This window comes from Microcaecilia unicolor, chromosome 2, assembly GCF_901765095.1.
Source record: "Microcaecilia unicolor chromosome 2, aMicUni1.1, whole genome shotgun sequence".
Lineage (NCBI taxonomy): Eukaryota > Metazoa > Chordata > Amphibia > Gymnophiona > Siphonopidae > Microcaecilia > Microcaecilia unicolor.
The window spans coordinates 158433293-158446650 of record NC_044032.1 but is presented as its reverse complement, the minus strand read 5'-3'; the positions used below and the strand labels follow the sequence as shown (position 1 = coordinate 158446650).

General features: G+C 46.4%; 1 protein-coding gene across 8 annotated transcripts in view; it reads right to left on the bottom strand.

Moving 5' to 3' along the window:
* Positions 1–13358, bottom strand: part of PPIP5K2 (diphosphoinositol pentakisphosphate kinase 2) — a 397208-nt gene that overhangs the window by 335064 nt on the left and 48786 nt on the right. For all 8 annotated transcript variants that reach the window (XM_030193432.1, XM_030193434.1, XM_030193437.1 and 5 more), the window contains one exon: positions 8494–8584. In XM_030193432.1, the coding sequence (XP_030049292.1) occupies positions 8494–8584 (91 nt within the window). The remainder of the gene's footprint in view (positions 1–8493; positions 8585–13358) is intronic.

The following is a 13358-nucleotide window of genomic DNA, read 5'->3' as shown; positions in this document are numbered from 1 at the left end:
ATCGCGGGGGGATCTGAAAAATTACAAGAGGGCCTTACGAGACTGGGAGACTGGACGTCTAAATAGCAGATGGCGTTTAATGTGAGCAAGTGTAAAGTGATGCATGTGGGAAAGAGGAAACCGAACTATAGCTACGTCATGCAAGGTTCCATGTTGAGTCATCGACCAAGAACAGGATCTCGGCGTTGCCGTTGATGATATGTTGAAATCCTCTGCTCAGTGTGCTGCAGCGGCTAAGAAAGCAAATAGGAAAGGAATGGAAAACAAAAGTGAGAACGTTATAATGCCTTTGTATCGGTCCATGGTGCGACCGCACCTCAAATATTGTGTTCAATTCTGGTCGCCACATCTCAAAAAAATATAGTGGAATTAGAAAAGGTACAGAGAAGGTCGACAAAAATCATAAAGGGGATGAGACAGTTTCCCTATGAGGAAAGGCTGAAGTGTCTAGGACTCTTCAGCATGGAGAAGAGATGGCTGAGGGGAGATATGATAGAGATCTATAAAATAATGAGTGCAGTGGCATGAATCGCTTGTATACTCTTTCTAAAAATATTAGGACTAGGGGGCATGCGATGAGCCTACAAAGTAGTAAATTTAATATGAATCAGAGAAAATATTTCTTCACTCAACATGTAATTAAACTCTGGAATTCATTGCCAGAGAATGTGGTAAAGGCGGTTAGCTTAGCGGGGTTTAAAGATTTGAGACCCCCCCCCCCCAAAGAATTTGACAGATTTGAGACTCCAAACAGGGATGAGTGGAAAGGGGAGAAAGATGAGTGGAAGTCAAGCTTCTGGATCAGGAACAAGGGGATAAATGTGTTCAAGAAAGGGGTAAAAGACTACTCAGGTTGCTAAGCCAGGATCTAGGTATAAAATTCCTCACCTTAGAAGTAACAAAATCCCAAAGTGAAGACCCAAAAGTATCAAACTTCAAAAAAGGTTCCCCCCCAATTAGTTTTTTCTGTAGGAAAGTATCTCTCACCAACTTAATCTCACTTCAATTTTTCATTTATGTTTTAATCATTTTTATTAGTCAACAGCAATTACACTACAAACTGAACAGTTCACCAAACAGTATATCATGTTTGTTCAAAGCAGTACAACTTGAAAAACATTGTAACTTTTATACCCCAACTCCCGATCCACCAACTTGACCTTTTGCAGCTTATTCTTTTACGATAAAGTTTCTACTCTTGTGTCAAATTCCTTTCCCTTTCCCCAATTTTTCATTTATAAAGAATGGACCTTCATACTGCAAAGATACTTACCTGTAGCAGGTATTCCCCAAAGACAGCAGGCTGATTATTCTCACACGTGGGTCGACGTCCGCGTCAGCCTGGGAATCGGCATTTTGCCATAATAAAGAACAAGAAAACTTTGCTAGAGTCTTCTGGTGCATGTGCAGCGCGCACCACGCATGCGCGGACTGACTTTCCGCCCGTCACGCAAGCGACTACCTCAGTTAAATCAAAAAGCATAGCAAATAACTCCAAAGGGGAGGTGGGGGGGGGGGGGGAATTGTGAGAATAATTAGCCTGCTGTCCTCGGAGTATACCTGCTACAAGTAAGAATCTTTGTTTTCTCCGAGGACAAGCAGGCTGCTTATTCTCACATGTGGGGTATCCCTAGCATCCAGGCTCACTCAAAACAATAAACATTGGTCAACTGGGCCTCGCAACGGCGAGGACTAAACATAGGTTAACCTGAAACTATATACAGTTAACTGAGAGTGCTGCCTGGAACACAATAAAAACGGGCCTAGGGGGGTAAAGTTGGATTCTAAAACCCAAACACATTCTGCAGCACTGATTGCCCAAACTGATTGTCGCATCGGGTATCCTGCTGAAGGCAGTAGTGAGAAATAAATGTGTGAACTGAAGACCACGTTGCAGCTTTGCAAATCGCTTCAATGGAAGCTAAGTGAGCCACTGATGCAGCCATGGCTCTAACATTATGAGCCGTGACATGGCCCTCCAGAGTCAGCCTAGCTTGGGCATAAGTGAAGGAAATGCAATCTGCTAGCCAATTGGAGATTGTGCGTTTTCCGATGGTGACTCCCCTCCTGTTGGGATCGAAAGCAACAAACTGGGCGGAATGTCTGAAGGGCTTCGTCCGCTCCACGAAAAAGGCCAATGCTCTCTTGCAGTCCAAGGTGTGAAAGCTGCTTTCGCCAGGGTGGACATGAGGTCGATGAAAGAATGCTGGCAAGACAACTGACTGGTTCAGATGGAACTCAGACACCATCTTTGGTAGGAACTTGGGATGCGTACGGAGGACTACTCTGTTGTAATGAAACTTAGTAAGGTGCATCCACTACTAAGGCTTGAAGCTCACTGACCCTACGAGCTGAAGTAACAACCACCAAGAGTATGACCTTCCAGGTCAAGAACTTCCGATGGCAGGAATTCAATGGCTTAAAAGGAGCTTTCATCAGCTGGGTGAGAACGACGTCGAGATCCCATGACACTGGTGGAGTTTTGACAGGGGGCTTTGATAAAAGCAAACCTCTCATGAAGCGAACAACTAAAGGCTGTCCAGAGATAGGCTTACACTCTACACGCCATTAAGCACTAATTGCACTGAGGTGAACCCTTATGGAGTTGGTCTTGAGACCAGACTCTGTCAAGTGTAGAAGATATTCATGCAGGGTCTGTGTAGGACAAGAGAGAGGATCTAGGGCCTTGCTGTCACACCAGATGGAAAACCTCCTCAATTTGAAAGAATAACACCTCTTTGTGGAATCTTTTCTGGAAGCAAGCAAGACTTGGGAGACACCCTCTGAAAGGCCCAAGGAGGCGAATTCTAATGTCTCAACATCCAGGCCATGAGAGCCAGGGACCTGCAGGTTGGGATGTAGAAACAACCCCTCGTTCCAAGTGATAAGGGTTGGAAAACACTTCAATCTCCACGGTTCCCCAGAGGACAACTCCAGAAGAAAAGGGAACCAAATCTGACGCGGCCAGAAAGGTGTAATCAGGATCATAGTTCTGCGGTCTTGCTTGAGTTTCAGCAAAGTCTTCCCTACTAAAGATATGGGAGGATATGTATACAGAAGGCCTGTTCCCCAATGAAGGAGAAAGGTGTCTGACGCTAGTCTGTCATGAGCCTGAAGCCTGGAACAGAATTGAGGAACTTTGTGATTCATTTGAGTGGCAAAAAGATCCACCGAGGGGGTGCCCCACACTTGGAAAATCTTGCGGGCTGCGCCCATATTCAGTGACCACTCGTGAGGTTGCATTACCCTGCTCAGCCTGTCAGCCATACTGTTTAAACCTGCCAGATAAGTGGCTTGGAGATACATGCCCTGACGGCGTGCCCAAAGCCACATCTGGACAGCTTCCTGACACAGAGGGTAAGATCCGGTGCCCCCTGCTTCTTGGTGTAGTACATCATAACCTGATTGTCTGTTTGAATCAAGATAATTTGGTTGGACAGCCAATCTCTGAAAGTCTTCAGAGTGTTCCAGATCGCTCGTAATTCCAGGAGGTTGATCTGAAGACCTGTTTCCCAGAAGGACCAGGCTCCTTGAGTGTGAAGCCCATCTATATGAGCTCCCTACCCTAGGAGGGATGCATCTGTCGTCAGCACTTTTTGTGGCTGAGGAATTTGGAATGCTCATCCCATGGTCAAATTGGACAGGATTGCCCACCACTGAAGAGAATTTTGAAATTCGGAGGACAGTTGGATTACATCCTCCAGATTCCTTGCAGCTTGACACCACTGGGAAACTAGGGTCCATTGAGCTGATCTCGTATGTAGACGTGCCATCGGTGTTACATGAACTGTGGAGGTCATGTGTCCCAAGAGTCTCAACATCCGCCAAGATGTGACCTGCTGAGACACTCGAACTGTGGACACCAGGGACAGAAGGCTGTCTGCCCTTGTCTCAGGGAGATAAGCCCGAGCTGTCTTCGTGTCCAGTAGTGCTCCAATGAACTCCAATTTCTGAACAGGAGGGAGATGGGACTTGGAGTAATTTATTACGAACCCCAGCAGCTCTAGCACCTGAATAGTCATTCGCATGGACTCCTGAGCACCGTCCTCTGAGGTACTCTTTACCAGCCAATCTTCGAGATAAGGAAATACATGCACTCCCAGTTTGCGTAGCAACGCTCCGATTACTGCTAGATATTTTGTAAACACTCTGGGCGCAGACGCCAGGCCAAAGGGCAGTACACGGTACTGAAGTGTGTGTTCCCAGCCGAAATCGAAGATACTTCCTTTGAGCTGGGAGTATCGAGATGTGTGTAAGCATCCTTTAAGTCTAGAGAGCACAACCAGTCATTTTCCTGAATCATGGGAAGAAGGGTGCCTAGGGAAACCATCCTAAACTTTTCTCGGACTAGGAATTTGTTCGGGGCCCTTAGGTCTAGGATGGGACGCATCTCCCCCCCCCCCCCCCCCCATTTTCTTTTGCACATGGAAGTACCAGGAATAGAATCCCTGCCCTTCTTCCCCTGGCGGAATGGGTTCGGCCACATGGACCTTTAGAAAGGCGGAGAGTTCCTCTGCAAGTAGCTGCCTGTGCTGGGAGCTCTAAGAATGAGCTCCTGGTGGGCAATTAGGAGGTTTAGATTCCAGATTAAGGGTGTATCCGAACTGGACTATTTGAAGAACCCACCGGTCGGAGGTTAAGAGAGGCCACCTTTGGTGAAAAAACATCAACCTCCCTCCAACCGGCAAGCCGTCCGTACAGACACTTTTACTGCGGCTATGCTTAACTGGAGCTAGTCAAAAGTTCGTCCCTTGCTTTTGCTGGGGAGCAGCAGGGGCCTTAGGTGCAGACTGTTGACAAGAAAAGAGCATGCTGGGGCTGCGCCTGACTAGACTGTCGAGAAGCCAGAGTGTACCAACACCTAGCATAGGCATAGGGAGCACTCCGCTTCCCACCAAAAAACCTCCTAGATGAAGAGTTTGTAGCAGAAGGCGCCCGGCACGAGAGAGAATCCATAGCATCATTATGCTTCTTGATCTGATGAACCTCTACCTTTTCTCCAAAAAGATCATCCCCCGGCAAGGTACATCCACCATCTGCTGCTAGACCGAATGATCCAGGTCAGCGACACGCAGCCATGAGAGTCTGCTCATCACTATACCTTGAGCAGCGATTCTGGATGCCACATCAAAAGAGTCATAAGCGCCCCTGGCCAGGAATTTACAACTCGCCTTCTGCTGCCTGACCACCTGGCGAAAAGGCTCAGCCTGCTCTGGAGGGAGGGCATCAACCAAGCTAGACAGCTGCCTCACCAAGTTCCGCAAGTGAAAGCTCATGAAGAGCTGGTAAGACTGGATTCGGGCAGTGAGTATAGCGGCCTGATACGTCTTCCTCCCAAAAGAATCCAAGGTCCTAGATTCTCTGCCTGAGCACCAAGGCATAGTCTCTAGTACTCTTGGCTCTCTTGAGGGCGGAGTCCACCACCATGAAATTGTGGGGTAACTGAGACCTCATCAACCCAGGTTCAGCGTGGATCCGATACTGGGAATCAACTTTCTTCGGGATCACAGGATCAGACAGAGGGAACGACCAGTTTTGCATAAGGACTTCCTTGAGTACCTTATGCAAAGGAGCCATCACAGCCCCTTTAGGTGGAGAAAGATAATCCAGGACCTTCAGCATCTCAGCCCTGGGCTAATCCTCCGCCTCCATAGGGAATGGAATAGCGGTAGTCATTTCCCGGACAAAAGATGTAAAAGAGAGACTCTCAGGAGGCGACAGTCTCCTTCCAGGTGGAGGGGAAGGTTCAGAGGGAATCCCACATGACTCATTAGAGGAAAAGTATCTGGGATCTTCCTCTGACTCCCTCGAACGCTCCTCTTCAGTATCGGAAAGTACCTCCCTAAGGCAACTCCAAGACTGAGCCTGCCTCGACGTTGATAGACGTCCTCAATGGCGATGTCGAGAGGCTGACACCCGCATGGACTGCGGCGAAGCTTCCTCCACCGAAGCAGAGTCAACCTGGGTGGCAAGCGGCACAGAGGACGGGGACCTCACCACAGGTGAAGGGCCAGACGCTGCTGCAGCAGACAGCACGGAAGGCGCAAGCACCCCCGACACCAAAGCAGAATGACGCAGCAGTCCTTCCAGAAGTTCTGGAAGCAGGGCCCAGATGCGCTCGTCGAGAGCCGCCATCTGAGAAGGCTGCGGGGTCGGTGGAGCAGCCGGAGGGCAGAATCTGCTCAAGCTCAGGTGCAGGTACCGGGCTGCTAAGAGGCCGACGCATCGGCACCTCCAGTATGGAGGGGAAGCGATCCTCTCGGTGCCAACGCTTCTCAGGTGCTGAGCCCTTCAACACCCCGGAGCTCCCTGCACCATGTGTCAAAAGAGAACGGTGACGGTGCTTCTTCCCCTTCGCTCGATGCCCGTCACCGAGGCTCCTCTGTGCCAACGAGGACGACGTGGAATCCTCACGTCTGGGGGGGCCTGCATAGCAGGAGGCCTTGAGATAGGTGGAGACCCACTCGACAGCTCACTACTCCCAGTGCAACTTGGTCTCAGCAGCCATTACCTCTGCTCCTGATGTTGATGCTTCCCTCGATGTTGGCGTTGCTGACCTCGGTACCGATGTCGATGCCGACGAAGGACCGGACCGAGCCCCAAAAAGTTTCTCGTATTGGGCTTCTCGAGCTACTTGAGTCCACTTCTTCATACGAAGACACAGAGCACAAGCAACTGGGCTGTGATCAGGTCCAAGGCACTGGATACACCAGAAATGGGTATCGGTACCAGAGATGGTCCGGTTGCACCAAGTACAACGTTTGAAGCCGCTGGGTGTCCTCGATGACATGGAAGGAAAAACAGCTCCAGCGAAATCAAAAGACTCGATTGTGCCAATAAAAAGGGGCACAAAAATAAGGAGAAAACCGACCACGAGGCCTAAAGCCAGTCGCATCAAAAAAGAAAGGAAACTTAAAAATTGGACAAAAAAGACTGAGGATTTTAGAAAAAAGGTCCTAAGCTCTTTTTTTTTTTTTTAAAGAAAATAAAGAAAACAAGAAAAAAACATGTGAAAAATCGCTCTCGAGAAAAACTCTTTCCCGGGCAGACAAGGAGCACAGGAGGAACCTGCCGCACCTCGTCGCGGTAAAAAGATTGAGGTACGCGCCAGAAGAATCTAGCAAAGTTTTTTGTTCTTTGCTATGGCAAAATGCCGATTCCCGGGCCGACGCAGACGTCAACCCATGTGTGACAATAAGAAGCCTGCTTGTCCTCGGAGAACTGGATTCACACAAGATATCTTTAGTGTGCATACTCAACAAGACAGAATCATTAGTCTAATCAGCAAAAATAGTGACCTCAATTTAAAACCATTTCAAAAGTGCAACAATCACCATCCTACAATTTAAGAATAAGCAATACACTTAACTGCCTCTGGCATCAAATTTTCATAGGCACCAAGCCATACTTGTATGTCAGCCTGCCAGTACCTACATTATCTTTTGCAGATTTTATTTTTTTCTCAACAGAATTTTACTGTACTATTCTGCTAGCCCTTTCCTACACCAGTTCTATGCTCTCTATATCCTTCTGAAATATGGTATCAAGAATTAAGCAATATTTAAGGTCTCTCAAATGACCTGTTTAGAAATAAAACACCTTCTTACAGCAATATGAAAAGTTAGTAGAGAGATCAATTACAGTGTCATGGTACAAAGGAGTTATCACCTTAAAAATGAATTCTATAAATTGATGCTGAGATGTTAATAGGAAAACTATGTCCAACTCTGGAGGTCTTAAAACAATAATTTTATACAGAGATTAGAAAGTCCAGAGGAAGGTTACCAAGCCAGCAAGGAGTCTGTACTATAGAACTTTTCGAGGCAATATTTAACTAATATGCACACTATAGGAGAGAGGAATAATCTATCAGAAACATTAAAAATACAAAAACTGTAAGCATTTGGGAAGTTTCCAGAACACGAGGTGTAGGTCATAATCAGGAAAGGAACACTGAAAAACAACATAAAAGAAACTTTTCACAGAAAGGTGGCCAATGACTAATAGCCTTCAAATGAAAGAGTGCACGCAAAAAGCAGAACTAGGTGGCAAAGGTTAAAAGAAGTTGGGGGGGGGGGGAGGTTAAATCTAGGGTTAAGGCTCCCAAACTATAGCCCATAGACTACTATGCAGCCTGTGTAGCTCATTTATCCAGCTCACAAATAGCAGAGGCAAAAGCAGCAAAGCTAGCAATGTTCCTGGGCACTACCAGGTGGATATGGATGAAAGGGCAGCACAGCAACCGACTCAGCAATTTTCAAGGAGAAAACCTAGCACTTTTAGTGATTTGACACTTCCTATGTATTCTTCATGGACTCATTGCATAAATTAAGATCTGCATTATTATCGCAGAAAGGAATAAATGCTCAAATCAGACATTTATGAAGGAAGTGGATGACAAGTGAGGAATCTCTCTTTATCCAGCAAAATCTCTGTATGTTGAAACTGCAAAACCATAGATCTTAACTGATCCTGGGATAATACTCTACTTACCTGTCTTGTATTTGGTACTGCAAGTTCAAGTCATTAATTACAAAAGGGTTCCTGAGTTTTGAATAGGCAACTGCTTTGTCCAATGGAAAACCTGAAGAAAAACATGTTTACAAAAACACAATAAATAAATATAGCTGTTTTAGCATAAATGGGCACATGTGCCTCCCTTTTTTACTCATGAACTACACTGTATAGTAATTTTGTTATGAATCTTAATACCCATCTGCTGTTGTCAGATGAGAAAAAATTTCATATTTAGATTTTAAGTACTTCATCAGAATGTTTTTCTGGTCTTGGGTACTATAGCTGCTTGCAAGATATGTCAGTTGTGCGTATGTTTGTATGCATAACATTCTACTTCTACATTATGGAGGGGGTAGCTATTAAGCTATGTTATGGTGATAAACATAACATAACATCCTCCTTGATCTATCCGCTGCTTTTGATACTGTCAATCATGATTTACTTCTTGCCACACTGTCCTCATTTGGGTTCCAGGGTTCTGTCCTCTCCTGGTTCTCCTCCTATCTCTCCCACCGCACCTTCAGAGTACACTCTCATGGATCTTCCTCCACCCCCATCCCGCTCTCTGTTGGAGTTCCCCAAGGATCTGTCCTTGGACCCCTTCTTTTTTCAATCTACACCTCTTCCCTGGGCTCACTGATCTCATCTCATGGTTTCCAGTATCATCTTTATGCAGATGACACCCAGCTGTATCTCTCCACACCAGACATCACCGCAGAGACCCAGGCCAAGGTATCGGCCTGCTTATCCGACATTGCTGCATGGATGTCCAACCGCCACCTGAAACTGAACATGTCCAAGACCGAGCTTATCGTCTTTCCACCAAAACCCACTTCTCCTCTTCCTCCACTCTCTATCTCAGTTGATGGCACCCTCATCCTCCCCGTTTCATCTGCCCGCAACCTCGGAGTCATCTTCGACTCCTCCCTCTCTGCGCATATCCAGCAGATAGCCAAGTCCTGTCGCTTCTTTCTCTTTAACATCAGCAAAATTCGCCCTTTCCTCTCTGAGCACACCACCCGTACTCTCGTCCACGCTCTCATTACCTATCGCCTTGACTACTGCAACCTACTACTTACTGGCCTCCCACTTAGCCATCTATCCCCCCTTCAATCTGTTCAGAACTCTGCTGCACGTCTTATATTCCGCCTGAACCGATATACTCATATCACCCCTCTTCTCAGGTCACTTCACTGGCTTCCAATCAGATACCGCATACAGTTCAAGCTTCTCCTTCTTACCTACAAATGCACTCAGTCTGCAGCCCCTCATTACCTCTCTACCCTCATTTCCCCTTACGTTCCCGCCCGTAACCTCCGCTCACAGGACAAATCCCTCCTCTCAGTACCCTTCTCCACCACCGCCAACTCCAGGCTCCGCTCATTCTGCCTCGCCTCACCCTATGCTTGGAATAAACTTCCTGAGCCCTTACGCCAAGCCCCCTCCCTACCCATCTTCAAACCCTTGCTCAAAGCCCACCTCTTCAATGTTGCTTTCGGCACCTATCCTTTATACCTTTCAGGAAATCTAGACTGCCCCTATTTGACTGACTGTACATTTGTCCTTTAGATTGTAAGCTCCTTTGAGCAGGGACTGTCCTTCTATGTTAAACTGTACAGCGCTGCGTAACCCTAGTAGCGCTTTAGAAATGTCAAGTAGTAGTAGTAGTAGTAGTAAACAGCATTATTTGCCCCCTTAACATGTATTAAAGGGCTGTAACACAAGTTTCGATGCCACAATGAAGAATTATTTAGGTCACCATGTGGTACATAATAATGAGCTGCAAAGCATGCAAAAACCTCATTACTGTATAATTTTTTTATAATGCAGCTTATGGTGAAAACTACAATCCATGTTACAGTCAGAAAAATAACCCCAGCAAAACCTGGACTTATTTTACTACCCCAGGAGCATTGGGCCACAGATCTGCAGCCAAATGCTTCTGGGCTGCATCTTAGAGAGACCACATATATAAACCATGAGGTGCCGCTCCTCCCCCCCCATGAACAAACCGTCTCCTGAGGTCCCCTTCCCACACAGCCTCCTCCCCCCAATCTGACTGTCCTCCTCTAAGTCAAATTCACACCCTGGGAAGAGACAGGACTGTCTGTGTACTGCAAAGCACCCGAAGAAGGCGCCCGAATTAGCCAATCATCCAGGTAAGAATGTACCTGGATTCCTTGCCAGCGAAGAAAGGATGCCACCACCACCATAACTTTTGAAAATGTGCAAGGTGCAGTGGTGAGGCTAAAAGGCATGGCCATGAATTGAAAATGATCTCCAAGGATCACAAACTGGAGAAGTTTCCTATGAGGTCAAATTGGGATAAGAAAATAGGCCTCCTTGAGGTTCAATGAAGTGAGAAACTCGCATGGCTAGACTGAGGCTATGACAGAATGAAGAGACTCCATCTGAAATGCATTGCCCAACTCTGCAGAACTGCCATAAGGGAACAGCATGAAAAGATTTGAGAGTGGCTTTGAAAATTCTAGCTTGTAGCCGTGGAGAATGATATTGAGGACCCATTGGTCTGAAGTAATGGTGGTCCATTCCTTGTGAAAGCAGGAAAAAGACACCCACCTATGTGTACGTAGAAGGAGTGAACCTCAACCCTGTCATTACGAGGGCTGCGAATAGGGAGAGGTTCTTGAGGAAGAGGCAAAGGGCTGCTTGCCTCCTTGAAAGGAAGACAGTCTGAGGAAAGCACTAGCCTTCCCTGGTCTATACCTCTGCGTGTCTCAAAAACAAGATGAGGCTTAGGCTTGTCCTCAGGTAGCCACTGGACCTTGGAATCCCCCAGGTCTTTAACAGTCTTCTTCAAATCCGCACCAAAAAGTAGTTTCCCCTGAAAAAGCAACTTCAACAGGCGAGATTTGGATGCCACATCAGCAGCCCAATACCTCAACCAAAGCCAGCATCGCGCTGAAACGTCCAAGGCCATACCCTTAGCCGACGCTTGAAGAATTTCATAAAGAGCCTCTGACAAATAGGACAACCCCGCCTCTAGGGTAGGGAGAAAGTCTGGAGGCAAGTCCAACATGGACAATTGTTGAATCCACGATAAAGAAGCCCTGGCTACAAGAATAAGAAATTGCTGCTTGAGAATTTAACACAGCTAGTTGAAAGGCAAGCTTCAAGGAAGCCTTAAGTTTGTAGTCATACATATCCTTTAATGCAGTGCTGCTTCAATAGGGATAGTGGTATGTTTAGTAACCTCTGTAATAAGGGCATCCACCTTAGGCAGAGCAAACTGCTCTAAATCAGATGGCAGAAGGGGATATAATTTGGAGATAGCAAGAGCCACCTGGAGATTAGAATCAGGTGTCTCTCACTGAGCTGCAATAAGTTCCTGCATAGCCTCATTAATATGGAAAGATACAGGAGGTCTCTTAGTATCTGATATAATAGATGGAGCAGAACCAGAGGCCTGAGAAGCAGAAGAAATGTTTAAAACCTCCATTGATTTTGACTTTGTGATCAACAGAGGCAACTCCGCTCTCAAAAACAGCCTACCTACAATAGGATCATCACCCGTCTGCCTCTGAAAGGTCCAAGTAAGGCCATCAGCAGAACTAGGATATAGTCAGAATAAACAGATAAAACCTCCTCTGAGTCCCAAGTAGGAACATTCTCCAAATCCTGTGAAACAAAGTTTTCATTTCTTATGAAGCTGCTCCTCAAAAGCAGCGTGAGGGGAAGGAGAGGCACCTTGAGCTGACTTTAATAAAAAGGCCTGCTGTAATAAAAGAACAAATTCAGGCAAAAACGGCAGGGCAGTCTCTTGACCTCCAAATTTCCAAGGCACTGAAGCTCCACAATCTTCCCACAGCACAAGTGCTCTTAAAAAGAAGCACAGTGGCCGCTTTTTTTTAAGATACAGCCAGGAGAAAAAGAGAAGGGAAGACTGAGATAAAGAGGCAGAAAGTGGCAACGGGTGAGCAGGGAGGGACCTAGCTCACTAGGTTTACACCTGAGGAATAGGATATTCTCAACCCTAAACTCAACTAGACCTGAAAGCAGAACATGAGGCCACACAGAAATCACCACAGCGCACAGGAGCTGCTATACCTACCGCCTGCTGGAGATAGAGTATACTGGCTTGGTTGATAAGCACAGAAGCTTAAGAGGCACAACTCAGAGTTCTTTATTTCCACCTGCTGGCAGATGGTCACAAACCATTTGTCTGGACTGATCCTTGGGACCTAACGGAAACAGGATTGTCGAGGGATCTGACTTTTAGGTGCCAAAGAGTATTTCACACATTACCTCTTTCAACTTCTGGGTTCTCTTCTGTATTTGAGCACAAAGAGGACATTTTAAGAGCATCATAATCGCACCCCAAGCACTTCAGGCACATGCCATGTGGGTTAGCCACAGTCATGATCCTAGTGCATCATGTGTATTTCTTAAACCCACTGGCAAAATCATTAAGAATAACGCTGCACTGAAATCAAACAGCTCAATGATGGAGAAAGAAAAAAAAAATCTCCCTCACAAAAACTGAACAGAAACTCGGTCCAGAGTCCAGGCCCAAAATGGCTATGGAGAATGAAAAAAATAAAGAAAATCGAAGTGCCAAAAATTGTACAGAGAATATGGGGAAGGAAAGGGGAAAAGGGAAAAAAACAAAATCCTCCGAAATACTCAAGGGTGACCAAGAAATCAGAAAAACAGTTCAAAGAGAGCCAAAAATAGAGTTAGAACTCACTACGAGAAAACAAGTGTCAGCTCCACAGAGCAAAAAAGGACTGAGGGTCCCTTGTGACTCAGGCTGGCAGGAAGGCAATCACACATGAGCGGTACAAGCCTACCAAAGGTTTCTTAAGGAGACATGAACACTG